The sequence below is a fragment of the Crassostrea angulata genome, chromosome 10 (genome assembly GCF_025612915.1).
Source record: "Crassostrea angulata isolate pt1a10 chromosome 10, ASM2561291v2, whole genome shotgun sequence".
In the NCBI taxonomy this organism is placed as follows: domain Eukaryota; kingdom Metazoa; phylum Mollusca; class Bivalvia; order Ostreida; family Ostreidae; genus Magallana; species Magallana angulata.
In genome coordinates this window covers 11404878-11427030 of record NC_069120.1, presented here as the reverse complement: position 1 = coordinate 11427030, position 22153 = coordinate 11404878, and the positions used below count along the sequence as shown (strand labels likewise).

Here is a 22153-nt window from a genome sequence, read left to right as displayed (position 1 = left end):
TTTAATTTGATACTGGAAAAATATTATAATTATTTCAAAACATTGTTACATATGGTATGAATTATTCCGAAGAAATGTTCTTAATTGTTTAAATGCATTCGATTTTGTCTTTTTTTTGAGTGATTTATACAAACGGATTCGCAGCATATCTTCTTTTGAACCGGATTCATACGAATAATAACATCCAATCATATTTCACGATACAAACACTGCTTGGAAACTAAAAAATGGAGGACTGGATGACATAAACAATCACAAGGTTAGCATTGAGAAGATGCCTTTTAAGTTATTCAAGAAGATTATATGTAAACCAAATATGCATTTTACATTGTTTAATATTTAGAACAAATATTTGATACTAATTAATGTATAGTTATGGTACATACATACATGTGATAAGTTGTAGACCACAAAACTCTCAAGGGGCCCTTGCCTTAAAAAAGACCGAAATTTGGTTGGAAAAAACACCCCATTGTGCCATGGCCAATAAAAACAGGTACAGAAAACTATATCAAAATATCGCTTAAATTCTCCTGATAAGGCACCTAATTTCTAAACCAGCATATATATGTATATTGACGCAAATGTCTTATTTTAAATGTTTAATAAAGCTTTGTATGCTTTAAAACTTCATATTGTGTTTAATAATTACAATTTCTGATATGGATTTATAGTGAGATAATTATCCCAAATGACAGTTTACATACCTTCTCATGGAATATAGGCATAAAGCGACTATAGTCTGTCCCAAGATATTTTTGCCGCATATTTTCTTAAATTATTCAATATTTATAAATACCTCTTGGTTCAGACGATGCTCATTCAATAATATGAAAAAATCCCAAGATTTCCCCTAAGAAACGCCCCCTCTAGCTTGTCGGGTATCAGTACACGGCTAAAAATAAAAAGTCTACGAGGTTTTTCCATTGCCAAGGGGATGAAGACGCCCAGATGATAACGTTGAAAAATTTCGCGAGGTGTCCCGAGTACTTCCGAATGGAGAAAAGATGTCAACATTCCCCATTATAAATCTCCGTAGGAAATCTGTTTTCGTTCCTGTGAATTTTTACGAGGGAAAAATGATAAAGTGTGAATGAAGTTATTTTGGGAATTTTCCCTTTCATCGATTTTAATTGCACTTCAGTCACAGGTATGTGTATTTTTATTAAAAATCGTTCAAATATGCAGCATAAATATCTTGGGACAGACTATAGTGAGAAACTCAAATAATTAACTGTACAAATTTTAATTCATATTCCGTGAATTTTGGTGTCCCGCGGGTACTCTGTGAATGGGGTTGAAAAAACTTATCACCTGTTTATATGTACCTATTTAACCATCTAGTGGAAAGAAAATAAACATTTTTTTTTTTAAATATATGTTACTTTTGTCACCAGAAAACAGTGCCTTAATTGTTACTGGTTACAAATGAAATGGGGTAAAAGTCAGGACTAATTTCTCGCCAATGTAAAGTGTGATATATATAACTCCTGAAAAATGTTAGGTTCTTACATTTATTAAATTAAACAATTATTCATTTTGTACATTTTTTTCATTTTATTTGACTAATTTAATGTTTTTAATGATATGATTAGGTGTTTTTATCTGTTCTAATTCATTTCTTCAATTATATTCAAGCAATTTATTTCTCACTTCTGTGCCATGTAGATTCTGAAAATTTTTAAAGCTTTGTTGAAAGGAGAGGGGTGTCACTTTTGCTTTTTTGTTGTTTGAAATTCCTAACTTTTTGGTCTAAGACAATTGCCATAGATGTGTTACGTTTTCTCTGCATGTGGACACATTAAAAGTATTTTAAAAGTATTACCGTACATGTATTTGTACATATAAATAAAATTATTACAATTGAGGAAATCTATGAGGTATATTAGGAAATAACTATACTGGCCTTAGACCAATTTTCGCCAGTGCATTGATACGTCATTTTATCAGCACATAAAATTATAAATGAAAAACGATGTAAAAAATGCACTGGCGAGAAATGATACTTGGCGAGAATTCGTCTTAGGCCATTATGCTTTAAAGTAAAAGGTGATGTTTGATCCATTTGTTCTTAATTACATGGAAAATACAACATGTGGTGTAACATTCCCAAAATGCTTATTTGCATGGCAAATATGATAGTCATGTTATATAATTTTAGGTGCAGTCAAGTTTTTTTAAAGATTAAAGTATAGCCTCAGTTCATTTCATTTCCCACACCATGGTTCATAGAGACTACATATGCTTTGAAATCCCTGTCATTTTTCACTGTCATCCTTGTAATAAATCCATCAACAAACTCTACAATTTGGGTTGAAGGGATATTTTGAAAAATAAGTTTTTCGAAGTTTATCAGGGTATATATTGGTTTTGAACAAAATGGATTTTTAAAAAAGCAAAGTAAAAAGTCTAATTATAATAATTGATAAGAATGTAAAATCTATCAAGCAGATGGCACACCAAGAATTACAAATACCCAGTAAACAATTAAGGTCATGTGTTAATTAATACTTGAAGTTTATTCTTTCAGATGTAGAACAAACAGAAGCAATTTTACACTGATTATGTAAAATATTTCAACATGTCAGCTCTAAAAGTTGTGCGAGTGGAGGATATTGAGAGATCAAATACAGAAGATTTTCCTATAAGTACTCCACGGGAAAACACCACCCAAAGTACTTCAGTTAATTTTTACTGACTGAAATATAAATGATGTTCAGCATGCAATTATTGTCAAACAAATATCATGCAAACAATTTTTATTAGTGTTGAAGTTAAAACATGTTTAAAGAGCAAATGTATGTTTTTTTAGATGCAGAATATATTAACACAACTGAATTAGATCATGGACTCGCAGAGAATGAAGCAGAGGAAAGCCAAGGTAAACATGGTATAGCAAGTGGAGTTTCATTTCATAATAATTGGTTAATCGCAATTCGTTCTGACCAATTTATAATCAGAATGTTACTCGTATCAAAATATGCAGATTTTTTATATGTTATTACGGTATTATTTTAAAAAATTGTTATAAATAACACAGAAAGCACGATATGAACATTCTGTTTACATGTAAATCAAAATATGATATAAAATTATATCTTATAATAATTATCCAAAAAGAAATTTTCAACAACTAGCAAACAACTATAAAATACATGTAGTTGCAATGACCACATGTTGCTATTTAATTCTTAGTCAGTTATACTTATCATATCAAAGTCTGCCCATGATAAGTTATAGATCTCTGTTTGAAATGATTATCCTTTCATTTCATAGCACATGTAACATGTACCCACTTTAGAAAATAGCATTTTTTATGTAATAAATTGATGTTGTGAAAAGAGTAAAAAAAAATACACTGTACATAGATTATAATGGTACTTAACAGCTGAGCAGACAAGGCAGAAACATGTTGTTTCAATAGTCATTTTAATTAACACCTTCTGACTGATTTTCTTCCACAAGCCCTGGGATCTTGACAGACCCCGGTCACCCCGAATCAAATTGTTCAGATCGTCTTGAAAGAAAAAAATTAAACTTATTTTGAAATTTCATTAAAATATCCATTATTTTTATTTTACTTGACTAACCAATTACTGATTTTGTAACTGCTCATACACAAAAGCTCTGTTGGAGCTTCCATTACAAGGCATACTGTTAGAAAACTCATTACAAAATATGTACATTTGTAATTTAATTTCTTCTTTTTACAATTTTCACCCAGATTTCAAGCTTCAACTCTTTGATGTTTTTTTTTTCAGATAAAGTTTACCCTTTGCCTCAAAATTGGCCCAAAATTCCTCAGGTCTTTAGACGAAAAAGTTGTGAATTAACAAAGAACACCTCACCATGTGTAAATAAAGCAGTCTCTCACTTAGAGCTGATACAGGGCATAATTGAAGAATGGTTCAAAGAAAGGGAAGAGGAATGCAAAGAACAAGCTGTAGCATTAAGACAAGGTAATTCTTATGGAACCCTCAGCTGACTGGACTTGAATTTACATATTCATAGAAAATAGATAAGAACAAATTTTATTCTAATGATTTAAATATTCAGTATGTAAAATACATTGATGAACATAATTGATTATCGGTAACATCGAAAATTCCTAGCATTGATTTAAAAAAGTGAGAACAAAAGATTAACAAAGAGGATGAAGAAAATGGATTCTCTTCAGAAATCATGAATATTGAAGATACTGATGAGCAGACTTGTGATTTAATATTATTTATCTAAAACAGTTGGCAGCAAGAAACAGCTAAGGTTTTCAAGGTCCATGGATGATGAAGAGAGAAAAGGAAGTGGAGAAAAAAGGAACTCTAGTGCCCACTCTAGGAAATCTGCTTCAACATTATCCAGTCACCCAGCTACTCCTTTGTCTATTAATGGAGTAGGGGCTGTTCAGGGTAGGTTCTGACTGTATGTTCCGTGCAATTAAGAGGACTGGGTGGTCATAGCCATTTTAGACTGTATTGATTTCCTAGGGAGGAAGAGTTTTGTATAAAGATGTAGGGAAATTTTTCAAATTTTAAATTCTAAATATATGGAATTTATTTTCACGATAAAGTTAAAGTTTATAGCTTTAAGAAAATCTCTGAAATTAAGGTAGATCTAATGGGTGATTTGTTGACCACCCAGTCTCTTTGAAATTCAGAGGCACTATTTCATGGTAGAACTGAAACCAAATTTCAAATCTGAAGTATGATACGTACAACATTTGTGATTCTATTAATATCTATCCATGTCAAAAAACCTTTTTGGTCAAGTCTATAATCTTTTTATGCTGTTTACAGATACCGAACAACAAGGGGGCCTTGATATTCCTTACTTAGGTGCTGAAGATGTTATTGAGGAGGTTATAACACTGCTGGCCCGGCTTGAAAATGATAGAATAGAAACGGAGAAAGGTCTGAAAAATGAGAAGGACAGAGTGGTGCGCCTTAACAACAAAATAGACAATCTCTGTTTGCGCAGAATGACTGAACTTCCTGCCATAGTTCAAAGGGGTAAAAATGTTTAAAAAGAAAAATACCATTGTGTAAAGAATAAATTCATGTTGCAACCCTAATGTAACTTATGGCATGGCTTTTATTACACAACATTTCTTGTTCACTTGAACAGAACATGAGGCTTGTATTATGGATTTGAACGAGCTTTCCTGGCATTGTAACTATGGAGGCAGAAATTTACAGAGAGTGCAGAACAAAACCAGTGCTGCAGAGCTGCTTAACAAACGTCTGAAAGATGACATTGAATTTGTGAAAAAGCACATGTAAGTATGAACCTCATTTTAGATTTAAAAGGAGGTCTTTGGTATGATTAGATAGGAATCTCAATGTTTAATGATATTCCAGTACATGTAGGTACCAGAACATACCTGGTAAGTTAAAATTCCTAATTTTACTATTGCAGACCCCTGGTGGAAGAGAAGTTAGAACTGGAAAAGCTTGCCATGGAAAAAATTAAAAATGCACAAAATTCAGTAAGTAGAGATCATTATATTTGAATACAGTACATGTAATAGTTTTATATATGTATTGTATATTAAGTACATGTACTTTCATCATCAGATTTTTTCAAATACATGTTTACTGATATTCTGGTAATAATATGAGAGTAGTTGAGATAACTATGCATGTATTTATTTATGTATTCAGTATGTGTTTAAATATAGCTATTTTAACAGTTACCATTTAAATACTTGTATTATATGTGTAGAGATAGATTTAAGCAACCTGGCTTTTGGTATTTTTTTGATATATAATTGGTGTGAACATTTTGATTTGTTCATAGTATTGAAACAGTGACTACATAAACAAATGTCATTTTGAACAGACAACAACAGAATTGGATAATACTAAAGAAAGACAAGAGAAGACAAAAGCCAAGTCATCAGAGGCAGAAAAGAAAGCTCAGACAGAGAGGGGACATATCAAGAAAGAGTTGGACACAGTCAGAGATGCTCTCACTGCTATTAGGTAAGGGATTAAATCGGAAAACGCAATATAAATAACTGGGGAAGATTCTATACAATACATTTATTTATCTGTACTTGAAGGACATATAGGAAACATTACGTTTAGGTATGATTTTTACATGGAATGCTTAATGTGAAATAATAAAAATGATTTTGAATATGATTGGATATTTTTTCAGTGAGGAGTACTCCCAGGCCAAGATGACTTACAATGCCTACATTCATCAGGTGAATGATATGAAGCAACAGCTGAAGGACAATGATGAGGAACTCAAGGTTCTGGATGTCAAGAACGAGAATGCCAAAGTGGCCGAAGAAATGCAGGCTGCCAAAGTAAATATCTATATAAGTCTCATTTAAAATAACACAGCTTGGAGCACAGACAATTATATGCTGGGGTAGTTTTATGTCTCCCCTTTCAAAGGGGGAGACATATTGTTTTTGTCGACTTTCTCATTCTTCTTCTTCTTCATCCAAATTTGTCCAGGCCGTAACTTAAATACCCTTTGACATTAAGACTTCAGACTTGGAACATAGGTAGATGGTATTGAGAAGGAGTGCACGCCACCAAAAGTTTTGACCTGACCTATTTAGTTCTTCAAGGTCAAGCTTTTGATAAAAAATATTGTCGGGACCATAACACAATACTCCTTTAACATACAGACTTTTAACTTGTACCATAGATAGATGGTATATAACCTAGTTGAACCTTACAAAAATTTTTGACCTTGACCTAGAATTTTTATTTCAAGGTCATTTGAAAAAACTTCATTGTTCAACTTCTGAATATACTTTGACAGAAGGACTTCAAACTTTAAACAAAGAACAATAATAATACACTTAGGTGTACTATTGAATAATATTTGACATTGACCTTGTTTAACTCAAGGTCAAATTAAGAAAAAAGTAATAAAATTTTGTCTGGGTCATAACTTTAATACCCTTCGACATTAAGACTTCAAACTTGGAAAATAGGTATGTGGTATTGAGAAGGAGTGCACGCCACCAAAAGTTTTGACCTTGACCTATTTTGTATTTCAAGGTCAAGCTTTTCATAAAAAATATTGTCCGGACCATAACACAAGACTCCTTTAACATACAGACTTTTAACTTGTATCATGAATAGATGGTATATAACCTAGTTGAACCTTACCAAAATTTTTGACCTTGACCTAAAAATTTTATTTCAAAGTCAAATTAGAAAAAAACTTCATTGTTCAACTCCTGAATATACTTTGACAGAAGGACTTCAAACTTTAAACAAAGAATAATAATAATACACTTAGGTGTACTATTGAAAAATATTTGTTAAATTTGCCCCATATTACAATCCTTGGGGAGAAGGGGAGACGTGTTTTTTTGTAAAAAAAAAACAATACCCACTAGTTATTCTTAAAATTGAAATGTTTTTATTGGCAATGAAATTACTGTATTTAAGACTGCATGAATTTAGATTCTAGGAGCATAGTGTGAGATTTGTTACACATTGTTTTGTTTTTTCACTAGGTAAGAGACATCCAGACAAAAATAGCAGAGGCTGAATTTGAACACAACAGGCTTGAAAATGAGAACATTCAGCTGCAACAAGAACTTGTTGCAAAGGTAAAAATCCTTCAGGCTTGAGGATATCATCATTTGTTTTGTAAATTATTTTTCAAACAAATCTATTAATCAAGCAAGCTTAAGCATACTATTAACCGTAAATTTTATTTGCTCTATAGAAACAGAAAAATGATAGTAGAATCCGTGATCTTGAAAACAAAGTGAAGGCTAAAGATGGAAAGTTGAGAGCAATCTTACTCAAGAATCAAGAGGCCGAAATGGAAGTCCAGGACTTTTATGATAAAATAACTGATTGGTAAGATTGAAGTGTTCACTTTTAAATAACACATCTGATTTTATAAATAGTTAATTAACACCATAATTATAATGTATTATGGATCCAAAACCCAAGTTTGGGGGCATATTTGTCTGCTTGCAACTTGACCAGCTAAATTGATCAAAAGAGGTTGGTGTTCACATGTTGAATGTTTAGGGTCTTTAAAGTGGCTGAAAGTAAAATTTGCCTCTTAGGTATATTGTCAGAAACATACTAGAGTTTTAAAAAAACCACATCATGTTTATCAATGCTGAAAAACAATTGACACTTGTAGTGTATATAAATACAAACTCTTCTATCAATCATAAGAAGGTTAAAGTACAGAATCTGTCAATTGCTGGATAAGTAACATGATGTTTTTTCTCATTTATAACTTTTCTAGTCAAAGACAGAAGGTTGCTGATGAGAAGAATATTGCTCGTATCCAAAAGGAGATGGTGAAATTAGGTCAGCAAATGGCCGTTACTATGGAGGAATACAACAAAGTGTTGGCCATTAACCAGTCCATTCGAGAACAGCTACAAAATGAGGAGGAAAAGGCATTCAAAATGGAAGAGAGTCTCAAGGTAGAAATGAAGTTGCATTGATTGTGATCATTATATTAACATTCTATCAGTACTTAACTCTTAGGCTGCTACGCGCGACAAATTTCGAATTATCTGTGAGTGATTTCACAAATCTCTTTGTCTTGTAAATACAAAGCTTTGTATGTACTGGTAGTTACATTGCTAGAATGGGTCTAACAATTGATTATATGCATACATGAAATCAGATATTAATTCACTCTGACATCACTTTGTATTTTTAATGTATTCAACTAGAGATAATAAGTTGCCATTTTGACATTGATTCTTCTTTGATTTGCAGGGTACTGCAGACACGTTGAGGAGGCAAGTGAAGGACGAGGTACACACAAGGACTGTACTAGTGGCCAGGATTTCTAATGACACCACAGATCTCTCCAAATACAAGACCGACACCCAGGTCAAAAATCAGAAGGTAGGAATAAAATGTTGGGTGCTTAATTTGACATATAGTCATGTAATATATTTTTGTGACATAAAGAGACTTTTACTAAGTTGATTGTCATTCTTTCAATAACATGAAAAGCTGATTCATCCAAAAAAGTGATACCAATGTCTTGATATATGTTAGAATCAAGAGAATTTCATGCTGTTGAATACTGAAGTTGTGGAACTTTGAGAATCCTCTTTTTGATTCATTCACAGGCCAAGAAAGTCGCTGATGATGTTGTCAATGTGGTCAATGAAGTGAAGACAAAGGTAGAGAAGCTGAGATCTGCCAAGCGAGACAGATTGCAGGTACATCTTTATCAGAGTTGATATTTTCATTCGTAATATTTTCACCCATATATCTGAAAAAATTAATTGTCTTTACACAACTTTACAGTGAAACAATCTTATATTGAATACCTAACGATATGTAGAATTACTTAACTGTGTCCATGATTTGAAATATTTGTATGATTAATCCAAAGTAAAAAGTACAGCGAATTTGCACAGTGCCATATACATGTATTGAAGTAAATCCTTTATTTAAAAACAGAAAAAAGTCACCCTGCAAGAGCAGCTGAAAGAGACAGAAAAACAGGAGGAGGAATCAAAGCAGAGATTTAAGGAGAAACTAGACTCTATTGAACCTCATCACAAACACCTCAAAGTATGTCTAACATTCTCTGACTGTACAAATTCATATTTTCTAAACCATATAATGTTTTAGAACAAAAGCATGATATGTTACATAAGACATGGATTTTATGCAATTACTTTATTCCATTAAATTATCATAAAGTTCAAGTATTTGGTGAAGATTTTTAATCTCTTATTACCGGTAATGTCTTTGTTCTTCCTTTCAGGATAATGTTTTAGCCCTGAACAAACGTCTGGATCACATGGAGTGGAAGACGGAACAGATGGAGAGACAGATGGGTGACTGGGACAGAGAGCAGGGTACGATGGATAAGCTGACCAATAATACCCAGAAGGCCATTGATGAACTGACGTTAGTATCTGTTGTGACTTGTTTATAATAAAAGACTAGGAATTTTTGTTCACTTTCATAAATGATTGAATACATGTAATTAAAATTCTAACATTATATTTGAATGTAATAATTCTATAGCAATAAAAAGATATGTACTATGAGAATCTTTTGAAGAAGCTGAAATCCCCCTTGATTTATATTTATGGTCAATACAAGTAAAGTTCTTTTTCTATGTAACATCACATGTAGAAGCACACAATTGTAAGAGACTAGCTTATGGTTCCTAAAACAGAATACATGTATAAACACATTAACATAATACAAGCTTCAAATACAGATATTTTTCACCCCATCTTGAATATTATACAAATATTGACTGGGGTTGAGGGCAACATTGATTATATTAGCCCCCGAGGGACGAAATATTGCCCGACGCGAAGCGGAGGGCAATATTTTCGTCCCAAGGGGGCTAATATAATCAATGTTGCCCGAAAACACAGTCAACATTTGTTTTGTTATATGAAAAAACAAACCAAAATTTAAGAAATTAATTGAAAACAGATCGCCGTAATTTTCTTAGCTCAACAAAGAATTCACGAATTCAATTTTGTGCAAAGTTCATTTCCAGAATATCCTCAGCATCAAACGGTCACTTGTGATATTCCGCCGACCGTAAGAATTATCAGACAGGTGTTCTACCTGATTTTACTTCACAGTAATTCGCAAATCCTTATATCCGTTATGATAGCAAACCGTTGCATTGCGCGTTCGTTGTTTACTTGCCTTGACTGACTGTCTATTATGACGTCACCTTGTTTTGGAGTCGCGAAGAATTATTTACGTCACCGTTTACGAATCAACAAATCAGATGCGATTATTTGAAATAGAGGGAATGTTCTCTAGATATTATTCCTAGCCGGTCAATATCTAAAAAATATTGACCGGTCAATATTTTTCGGACGAGCTGATATTACAATTATTGACTATTCGTCTATATAGAGTTATATAGTGAGAATATACTACTGAATATAACAAATATATATATATACCGGTATGTCTGTATAGACATAGATGTGTATTGTAATTTAGTGTTATTTTTTTTCTGACAGAGAGGTTCTGGAGGAGCTGACTCTTCAGTTAGAGGCGTCACAGAAAATAGAGGAGGGGCTGAGGGGAACCTACAACCAATCACAGGGTACATAACATGATGATTTTGTCTTTTTCTTCTTTTACTGTTTGATTTAATTGCTGTTTTCTAAACAAAGTTTATTAAACCCAACGCAACAGAGTTGCAAGGGTATAATGTTTTTGACTTATTCATCAGTTCATCAGTCCTGTTTCTTTGTAAGCACAATTCCTCAGCATGGAAGAATGTGAAACTTTTAAGGTATTTAGGACACAATGTTTGGACACGCATATTACCAAATAATTTCGACTCCATTATTTATCTGAGAATATCAGCCCTCTTTGAATTTAGTAGTTTGTTGTTGTTAAAGACAAAAGAATATATCCGCATGTTTGCAGGTTTTGATCTAATGATTTTTTGCAAGTTAGTGCCCCTTATTACCGGTAAATATTTTGTGTGTTTATTAATGCATATCCTGCTATTCATTATGTGGAGTGTTGTCAAATCATGGGGGGAGCATGGAGTATGTGAGCTTGCTCACTTTTCATTTCATTTAAAATGTGTGTTTGATATGGTTTTCCATTATTATCATAACAGATCGATTCAAGATCAATGAACAGAATCATCGGAAATTCAAAGATGACAGATCTAAATTTTTTAGACAAACAGAGGTTTGTTTCTATATTATAGTGGCAATTTAATTTTCAGATCACACATTTTTTGTAAATTGAATGTCATGTTCATACAAGTTCTAATATTGTTCACTTTATTAATGCAAAAAGAAGAAAAGTTATTTTAAAGTAATTTTGTACATCGGCGTACTCATCAATAACAATTGCAATTATTCTATCTTCTATCAACAGGCTGAAATAGAGAGCAAATTGGCAGTTAATAAAGAACTTGCTTCCAAGTACAGACAAGCCCAGAATGATTATCTGAACCTAAAGGATAAACTTCTCAACAATTTTGACAACAGGGTCAATCAGGAGGCAGCAATCAAAGACTGCAGACAGGTAATATTTTTTTTTTTATATCAGGAAATTATACTTTCATAATGCATGGCTCTTCTTCGTCCAGTCTGAATAGATCTTAGAGGTATCCTTTGTTCATGAGTAACTTGCTATATGATATATGTTTTTCTTAGGTCCTATTACTCTTTAGACTAATCTTCCTATCGCCCTCTCCCCGAAGAATCTTGATTGACCTTTCATGAACATCAACACCCTAAAATTTCTTTAATACTAGTCATATTATATGACCATTTGAAAAAAAAAAACCAGAACAATTATTGCTAGTATTTTTTTATGTTTCTCTTCTTTTTTCAGTTACAATCCTTGCAAAAGAGAATGCATGGGGCAATGTTGGAGTATTTCAAATACAGAGGCCTGTACAACCAATCAGAGCTTGGCAGGATGGAGAATGAATCCCTGTCTAATACAGACAAAGTGGTAGAGCTGCAGGATGAAATGAATGTTGCTTTGAAGAAAATAACAGAGTTCCTAGAGAACCAAATGGATGGGCAGACTGCTCGTAAAATTGCCTGGGATACCATTAAGAAACAGAATCAGCAGAAACAGGCGCGTAGCCCCCTACCTGTGATACCTCCAATAAGACAGGGATCCATGGTCCAGGTGTAGAGGAGTAATTCTCAGCCACTGCCAATTCTAAAAGTTCTCTTGATGAAATCTTTTACATTTGTGTTTAATGTCTGTGATATTTTGTAAGGCAGTGAGACTAGATTTGGAAAAATATGTCTCATATAGTATTATATACATATATGAATCTTATATGAATGCATTTATGAACTATATGTCAATAAAAGAGTTTTAAGAGATGTATAAAAAAGAATGTACATGTAGTATTATCAGATCTGTGGACTAAGTCCCTATTTATATATGTAAGGCTGCATTAAATCTCACAAGAGAAAAAAATGATTGTTTTGTATTACGTACATGTATATCTCTTGGGGTTTCAGTATTAGTCCAGGGCTCAATTAAAGTTAAACAATTTAGAATCCACACTTTCTGGGGATGCTTTATGGCACAAATTGTTGATCGTGAGAAGAAGATATTTAAACATTTTCTGTATATATTTCTCTGTTAAAGTTTGAATCCCTCTTTGGGCTCAAACAAGGGTCTGGGGTCATGATTTTAACAATTTCATTATACATGCACATGTATGTACGATCTTTGATTGGTATAGAGATTAGCATTTCTAGTGCAGTGTTTTTACTATTTTGTAAAAAATGTGAAAAGTTTACAGACAGTGATTAGAAATGATCACTTGAACCTTTGGTCCAGGTGACCTAAAAATTAGAAAGATTTAAAAAAACCAAAAAAAAACCCAGATGAGCTATGTGGCCAATGGGCCTCTTGATTTAATTCTTATGTCGGGATCGGTATGCCAATAATTTTGAAATGTGTTTACAACACCACCAAGCACGTGTAAACGACACTAAAAATCTAAATATCTTGAACGCGAAACAGTAAATGAAGATTATTAACAACTAAATATGGCTTCATAGAATTTGATCTTTCATAAAAGATAGTGATTCCTGTTGAGTGACATTAAATCTCTTGAGTCCATATATTGGGAAGAAGGGGCATTAGAATAGAACAGTCATGTCAAAGGATGACCGAAGTCTACAGAAGGCAAAGAAAGGGAAATCGAGACAAAAATCGAAAGAAAAAGAGACTAGGTGTGAGAATAAAAATGCACAGACTGATCCAAGGGTAAACATAACTGCAGAATCTGAAGAAGTTGGTGAGAAAGTGGAAGACAGTGGGTCTGAAAATGGTAAGGCTAAAAAAATGAAGAAATCAAAGAAAAGAAAGTCATTAGATGCTTTAGATGTTACTGAAGCTGATAAAGCTGAAAGTAAGGAAATCGATAATACACAGACACCTGTCAAGAAAAAGAAAAAACGTCAGGTGAATGAAAAGACGGACAAGGCTAGTGATGAATCTGGAGACAATCCTGGTAATGATTCAGAGGTGAAAAAGAGTCCAAAAAGCAAGAAAAAGAAGAAAAAGAAATTAAAGGAACAAGATAATGAACAGTCTACACCAGACCCCGAGCAGAAAGGAGACAAGTTGGCATCAGAATATCTGAAACAGTGGTCAGATGACAGAAAGAACTGGAAATTCCAGAAAGTTAGACAAGTCTGGTTACTGAAACATATGTACAAACAAGATCAGGTGAGACAAACTATTAACCACTGCAGGATGCAAGAGTTGTCAGAGAAAGTAGTTGTAAAATCAAACGTGTAGCAAATTTATTGTAGTTGTTAATCAGATTCCAGGTTGTTTATAGTCTGTTCCTTGTTAGGAAAAAAAAGATTTCTTGATTGACATGTCATCTGTTTTTATCTGAAGAATTTCACAGGACTTAAAATAAATTTCTTACCCAGTTTTATAATAGAAAATGTTGAAATCTTTTTTTTTCTATTTGGAAGAACTTGGGAAACTCGCACAATATGTTAAAGCTATCTTCCAGGGTACTTTCATGTCATTTCCACTGCAAAATCCCCGATTACTTTTAGTTGTGAATTGAAACCAGACAAGCTACAGAGGGGGTTTCGAAGGAGAAATCTTTGAATTAGTATCTTTTTTATCTCATTAGTTTGATAGACGTTACAATAAACACTATCCATTCGGTGAATTGAATTCAGTGAATGTTAACAATATGTATTCAGGTCACTGATGACGACTTTGAGATATTGTTGCTGTATCTGGATGGTCTCAAGGGAAAATCAAGGGAGGTCACTGTGAAACAGGCAGAAGACATCATGGAAAAGGACGAGGACAGTGAAGGTGAGCCATTGATAATGGATTCAGTTTACGGTATATGCATGCACTTTGCTGCAATTTTATGATTATAATTTTGATGAAATCATGAACCACAGGTATTTTGTACAATGTACTTGGTCTTTTTGTTTAGAGACAGAACATATGAAGACAGAGAGAGCAAGAAAGATTGTGCAGCTTTTGTCTTGATTTTTTTTTTAAGATGTGTACTGTAATATGAAAATATGTTTTATATTTGATGAATAAATATTGGAACTTGAAGAAAAAGTTGTCATTGTGATCTAGATATGGATGATATACTGTGGACCTAATCTGATCCCGGTGTGGTGAAGGCTTGTCCTGAAGCACAGTTTGTTTATTTTAACTACAAAGTGGCCAACACTTTTAATAGGATGGTCTAAATATTTTTTTTTTTTAATGTAAAATGTTCAGTTGTCATCAGTGGCATATTTATTTTTATATACCGGTACACAATGTATACATGCATGATAATGCATGAAAAGATTTTATTTATTTTCATGATTGTTTTCTTTGTAAATTTATTCACCATATTATACATCTGAACTAGGTAGCTTTTTTTCACCACTTTCAGATCCAAAGGGGGGGGGGTGTGCATATTATACACTACTGCGTATTATATCCAGATTATGGTAATCATTAACTCATATTAATATGAACTCCTTGCAGATGTCGTATTTCCAAAGTCTTAACAGTCTATGAATCAGTCGATTCCTAAATAGAGCGGTGGCATGAAGGATTGTCACTGGACCACTATTCACATTTTTTCTAAAATATGTAAAGTCCAGCACATTATTAGAAATGAACAAACTTTATGTGTTAAATAAGTTTAACTTCCTAAAATTTTCTCAATTTAATGGAAAATTGCCCAAGTTATTGAAGGTTTAGGAACAAAGACTGTACTTGAATCAAGAAAAACATGGTTTATTTTTTCATGTTTAGGCATTAACAAGGTTGGTCACATTTCTTTCACTTGTGTGAGAAGGAGCCAAGCAGAATAGAACAAGAAAAAATGCTCATAAAACTGAGAAAAGTTCAGTGAGTTGGCTCTTATTCATGGACATAGGTGTCTGCTGATGCAGAGTCAGTGATATTATAGGACATTTGCTGTGTTGCAATGGTGATCAAGACAAACTTGGGGGAAAAAGCAACCAAATACATGTAGTGTAAAAACATTTATTGTTTAATCATTTTGTAAGAAATATAAAACCCATTCTGCTTACACACTACCAATAATGCTAGTAATCCGGTAGATGGAATTCATTATCCATTTTTGCTTACAAAACATAAAGGTCGAGTTTCCTATCAATTCTGATTTTAAAAATTATTAAATAAATTATGGTTTTTCCAAACATAAAACTAAAATTTATATTGCGCAATCAAATGTGATAAATACCTGTATATGTTAATTTGATTGTTGAAATATAATATTCAAAATGTATTACAATGTCAATACAATCTATAACATTATTCTTTTTTGGATTAATTAATACAAAAGTAAACAAGCTTTTTTCACAACACTCCTACTTTCTTACAATTCAAGAAAAATAAGCATTAAACGGAGGTTGAAATTTTTTTTATGGCACTATTTAAAGTGTTTCATCCTCTCTTAACTTATCATCTAATTAAAAACACAAGGCAGATTTGGAAACAGCTTTGTTAGATCAAAAATATAATGGTATAAAATAGCTGTACAAATAATGAAGATTTTTCATACTCTTTTATACAACATATGCTCATATAGTAACCAGGAATCTGCTGTGTAACAGCTAAAAACATGTACCAGTACATGTTAAATAAACGAAAAAAACTGATATGGAGCTATCAGTCATGATACAGTTGATATTGGAAGTACATTGTACTAAATGTATTACATAGCTACTAACTCAAGATTCTTTGGGCTAATTTAAATAGTTCTTCAAATGTATAGGTATTATTAAACAAAAAAGATCTATAAATAACAAAGACTTTATAAAAATACTTCTACAGAACAAACAAAAACCCCCCATAACAAACAGAAAATGTTAGGAACATACTTCACAACACACATGTAAGGTGCCATAACAGAACAATCATATAAGATAGCTTACAAATACCTGTACATTTACCCACTTTTATCTTATTAGTCAGTGTTCAAAAGCATAGCATTACATACCTCTAAATCAATAAACTAAAAAAAAAACCTTAAATTTGTAAAATGCAAAAAGATATGATTGTGTTTGGAAAATTCCTGAGGCATCCATTGCAGTGCATCAAGAGCAAAGCTTTGTCCACTTAATGATCACAGTTACTCCTTCACCGGTCACTTTAAACCATTCAAGACCTTCTTAACGTCCTCAAATACCTGCGAAAAATGAATCAGCTGAATTAATTTTGCTTCTGCTTCACACTATCAACTCTGATTTGTTAATGTACTCTTAGTTATAGGAGGTATGATATCAAAGCTCACTTATATAACTAAGTCTTAATCATATTGAAGGCATCTACAGAAATTTTCTGCAGATTCCAAATATACTATAGATTCTAAATTAAACATGAGGAATTCATATCCGCGTAAAATGGCCGGAAGCAACCCTCGCGGATTTTAAAACACACTTTTATTTTTCAGACAGTTTTGAACTATAGAAAATTATTTTAAAAATTGGTGCACGCGATTTCATACTCTTGCGATTTGATAAAAACTGCAGAATCGCAGAATTAAGTAAACTCGTAAAATAAAGAATTTACAGAAATACATGTATTTGAACCACAAAACATGTAAAGATTGAAAGTTGTATCCCACTGCAAATCATGGGAGATCCTTTGATTATTACTGGTAGGTGGATCTTACATGTAATGATACATTCTCAAACTCTGAATAGCAGACAGCATGTAAACTGTTACAATATTGTAACACCTGAATTGATAATGTAATCCGTCTTCACAAGATCTCAGTGGTCAAAAGACCAAGGCTAATAAATTTTGAGGCTGATTCTTCATATTAAAGTGAGAGAAGATGTTGCAAGGTTTAATTTTATGCAATAACATCCATTTTAAGTGACATGTGCCATAACAAAAGTGTGTGTGGGGTGGAGGGGAGTATCTTTAAACAGACAAATGGTCCTGTTGACCAAGAAGTTTTAGAAGTTTATGTAAAGACTCTTTAGTCTCAAATATCATTATATTTTCATTTAATACTCACTGCATCTGGACTATTTCCTGCATTGATTTCACTAACTAAGTCTAATTTTCTATAGTGTTCAATGATAAGCATGGTTGATTCATTGTAAGTCTTTATCCTAGAAAGAAAAAGAAAATCATTTAATTATAACACTCACTGAAAAACAAGAGAAAAGCTGTTAATGTGACAGCAAATAAAGTTTTTTAGTGTGAACAATATCCATAACCCTAAATTGTTAAATATGACCTATCCGGATTTTTCCTTTGAACACCCTGTTAAGAATTATTTTATGAAAATGTCACATTATTAACACTATTCACATGCAGCTGTTATCCAGCATACCTTTTAACTGATAAAATAAATTGAGAAACAAAGCTTTCGTTTCTGTTTTCAAAAAAAGAATTCAGTAAATCTACTAGTATTACACTACAATGTTACATATGTATTACATAACAGAACATGAAGCATCCTGTGAGCTATTTTCATCATTTATTCTGGTGTAAGAAATTTTTACAACTTTTATTTTACTTTTATGTGGATATGTATATACTTAAACAATAAAATGCATTCTTTGGTGATTCATGCAGGATATGATGGTGGCGACATTGCAGAAAAATACATAACCTGTGTTTATAATAGCGGGTTAAGTAAATTTCTTCTGCAATGATCGCTTCCTTCGTAGCCAATATTTACCATACATCTTTCTTTTAAAAAATTAATAAATTCATTGTAAAAATTAAGTAAAATTCACTAAATAACTGTTAATGTACATCAGTATGTTTACTAAAGAAACAGCCAAATTGTCTCCTATGGGAATCTGAGTTTTTCTTAGGTCAATGTAGGTTTCAACCAATCGATAAACAAGGCGTGTACGTTTCAGTTCTGTCAGTTTCTACAACTGTTGACAGTTCTATAGAGCTTTGAATTAGCTATACGTTTCCATAAGAAATAGAGGGAATCATACTTGGTAGGTGTATATATATTGATGTGAACCATTGCATGTAAACATGATCATCTGAAGTCTGAAGCATTGCATATTTGAAATATTTACCTCTTTTTGAGACTTTCTTCATTGTCATCTGTTCTTCCACTAGTTTTACCACGAGACAAACATCTCTCTACACAAACCTATAAAATATGCAGAATTTGACAAAAAGAAGATCATAAAGCATAATATTTTTTGTCATTCTAGTGTCAGAGGTCAAAAAGGAAAATTATAACAAACTTGCAGTGAATGATTGGTAATAAAACAACAGTTAGCAGTCACCTTTACAATAGCCTATACACAGACCTGTTGAGGATTCTCATATATGCATTTAACTAAGTTTAATTCTCGAGTGAAAAAATGAAACCTGTAATTTTGTAGAAAAACTGTAAAATCATAATGAGTGCATGACCTGATATTGAAAAGGTGCAAGACTCTGAGTCTGATTGGAAATAATATTTCCCATATTTTTTAACTCTCAAGATAGGTTTTATTTGTATATGTTTTCACAGATAAACAAGATGGCTTGTTTACATGTTTTTTTAAACAACCTCTCATCCCCAGGAGCCAGACAGAAACTCTCCCCATTTAAATTGGGCAGTTAAACAACAAAACACAACTTGGTATCTTATGTTTCTACTTCTTTCACATAATCCAGTTTTTCAATACCCAACCATTGTTGCTGAATCACCACCTGGCATTTATCCTAAATTATTTTAGATGTACTGCTTATCAGTGATTTTGGCTAACCAATTACTTTAAACAATGTTAGTGGTTATAAATAGAAAGGGGTAAAAGTCAAGACTAATTTCTGGCCACATCTAAGGCTTTCTTACAGATTTTAGGGAGTAGAGAAGAAGATTTTTGAAAAATGGTCAAACTTTGATCATTTTGGTCCTGCCCCTTGGGCACTCATGGGACAAGAGTCGTGAAATTGACAATTTATGTTCCCCTATCCTGTTATATGAATTTTACTAAATTTGAAAAGAATTAGCCATGTAGTTTTAAAAGTTAAAAATGTTCAATTATTAACACATGATGCACGTGACACAACGAGAGATGAAAACCAATTGCATTAGGTCACCTGAGTGACTCAGGTGACCTTAAAAACTTTCAAAAAAGAAAGAAAAGGGATATAGAACACACAATATTATACCTGTTCTGGACAGTTAAAAAATAGCACTCTTATAACTGTAGCAACATCACTCATTTCCTTATTCCAGCCATCTAAATTGTCCTGGTTTCGTGGAAATCCATCAATAAGAAATCGATCTTTTCCACTGCTTTCCATAGCCTGCAAATTTAATATCAACAAATTACACCTGCATTTTTGCCTATTTCTTGACATTTGTTGTAAGTTAACAATTGTGTTGCATTTCAAAATTAACTCCTGTCATTTTTAATTTAACAATTTCATAAAAGTACACACCCGCTTTAATAAAGAACAAGTTATCTGAACAGGTACTATGGTCCCATTCTTTATATGTGTATCAATTTCCTCCCCAAACTGAGACCCAGTGCGTTGTCTCTCCTCCCTTAGAAGGTCACCTGCTGACAAGTGGACATAACCAAATTCCTGCAAAACCAGATGCAGAATGTTTGAATTCTTAAAGCATAGTAGACATTTCTTACTAACTTAATACCTTCTTCTATGTCACTTTGCCACCATCCAATATTTTTGGGTTGCGACTATCAATTGACATAAAAATCTATTTGCAAAGATTTTGTTTGCCTAATAAAGAGGTAGAACATTGTGAAATTCAGACCTAAATAAAACTTTCAGTATAAATAAAGATGATTTAGATAAATAAAATATATACCCTGACAATGTTCTCACATTGTGTCCCCTTTCCTGCTCCAGGTCCTCCTAATACAAATATAACATTATACTTGGCCATATTGTATATATGTCTTGAGACACACTGGATGTGGTGCAGTGTCTTTGTTACACACAGGAAGGAGCTCCTTAATGAAAACTGCAGGAAACCAATCTTGAAATCTTATTTTAGAAATCTGCAATTAAGACAAATAAAGTATATAACATTAATGGATTTCTGTACAGACCATTGATCAAAAGTCATTTCAAATTTTAAGTCTTATTGAATCTTAAAGATATACAATAACAGTAAACAAATAGGTTTTTTTTTTTATAGTACAGTGGACTCAAAGTATTCATTTCAATTCCTTTTTGGTGTGACTTTTTGAAATGTCTCACATTCAATTTGACAGCTGCATCAAGTATAAACAATACCCTCCTCTTTACTGAATATTGAATTCCAGAGTCATTTGAACACTGTTTATTGAACAGAAAAAGTGAAGAGGTTGAGGCACAATTTTAACTGTGACGATTGACCTAAGTATAAGGACTGAATTTCCAGGCATGAATTATGAAGATCCTAAGTTTATATGAAGACTATTTTAAGCCAAGATGAATCTCTACGGAGATAAGGTCCCAACCTCCTATTTTCATGAACTGCGATGATTTTTTCACCAAAATTGATATATTATCTGTCATTTTTTAAATCAGAATATGATTCATCCATATGTTTAATAACATATCTTTATTAATTAAAGACCATTGCGTTTCATTGAAAACTTTTCTCAAATGTGTAGATGCCCTTACACGTGTCAAAGTCAAACGCGTAACAACCTTAATATTAAATTGGACTTTCACTTTATTCTATAAAGAATAATTATGGTTGGATACAGTATGAGACTTAGTGATTGTCTGGAAGCAGTGGGGAAATCGGTTCATCGGCAGTCCTGATGATTTTTTGTTCACCTTCCTCTGATAGCAGACTCCATTTTTGACTCTGAGTAATTTTAGTAAACTGACATACCCAAGGTACACGGGAACCACCTCTTCGGCCTCCGACGCTAACACCTCGCTAGTGTAACAACAACTTCCGGTTTATCTGAAAGGTAAGTCGTTCGTGTCTTGTTTTTACGACACGCCACTGGGCTGCCTGGCCTTGCAACAAAGTAAATATTTTCAGTTTCATGGAATTATCTTTAAAACGAACAAAATTTATATAAAACCATTAATTTTATTTCTATAACCATATAAAATACAGTCATTAAAATGGCTGCAAAAAAGATTGATTAGTTTGTTTTTAAATAAAAGATTTCATAAAACGCAGAGCTCTATAAATTTTTTTAGACAATCTGTACTGTATCTAAAAATGATATTTTTTTCTA

The 22153-nt window shown here is 32.6% G+C and overlaps 3 protein-coding genes across 3 annotated transcripts; 2 read left to right on the top strand and 1 right to left on the bottom strand.

Annotated features, from left to right (window-relative positions):
* The first annotated feature begins 111 nt into the window (after positions 1 to 111).
* On the top strand, positions 112 to 12917 carry LOC128165529 (coiled-coil domain-containing protein 178-like). Its single transcript, XM_052830166.1, has 21 exons — positions 112 to 259; positions 2531 to 2675; positions 2813 to 2881; positions 3762 to 3959; positions 4242 to 4406; positions 4794 to 5006; positions 5122 to 5272; positions 5413 to 5482; positions 5836 to 5978; positions 6157 to 6310; positions 7484 to 7579; positions 7699 to 7835; positions 8239 to 8422; positions 8724 to 8855; positions 9086 to 9178; positions 9423 to 9536; positions 9733 to 9878; positions 10970 to 11055; positions 11584 to 11657; positions 11850 to 11999; positions 12312 to 12917. The coding sequence occupies exons 2-21, from the start codon at positions 2582 to 2584 to the stop codon at positions 12621 to 12623; spliced, it is 2781 nt and encodes a 926-aa protein (XP_052686126.1). The 5' UTR covers positions 112 to 259; positions 2531 to 2581; the 3' UTR covers positions 12624 to 12917.
* Positions 12918 to 13388: 471 nt separating this feature from the next.
* On the top strand, positions 13389 to 15059 carry LOC128165534 (uncharacterized protein C7orf50 homolog). The gene is made up of 3 exons (XM_052830172.1): positions 13389 to 14183; positions 14681 to 14798; positions 14926 to 15059. The coding sequence occupies exons 1-3, from the start codon at positions 13608 to 13610 to the stop codon at positions 14979 to 14981; spliced, it is 750 nt and encodes a 249-aa protein (XP_052686132.1). The 5' UTR covers positions 13389 to 13607; the 3' UTR covers positions 14982 to 15059.
* Positions 15060 to 15970: 911 nt separating this feature from the next.
* Positions 15971 to 21921, bottom strand: LOC128165535 (UMP-CMP kinase-like). The gene is made up of 7 exons (XM_052830173.1): positions 21796 to 21921; positions 20776 to 20968; positions 20385 to 20531; positions 20112 to 20249; positions 19022 to 19098; positions 17992 to 18088; positions 15971 to 17154 (listed from the first exon to the last, which is right to left on the bottom strand). The coding sequence occupies exons 2-7, from the start codon at positions 20851 to 20853 to the stop codon at positions 17113 to 17115; spliced, it is 579 nt and encodes a 192-aa protein (XP_052686133.1). The 5' UTR covers positions 20854 to 20968; positions 21796 to 21921; the 3' UTR covers positions 15971 to 17112.
* Between the last annotated feature and the right edge of the window lie 232 nt (positions 21922 to 22153).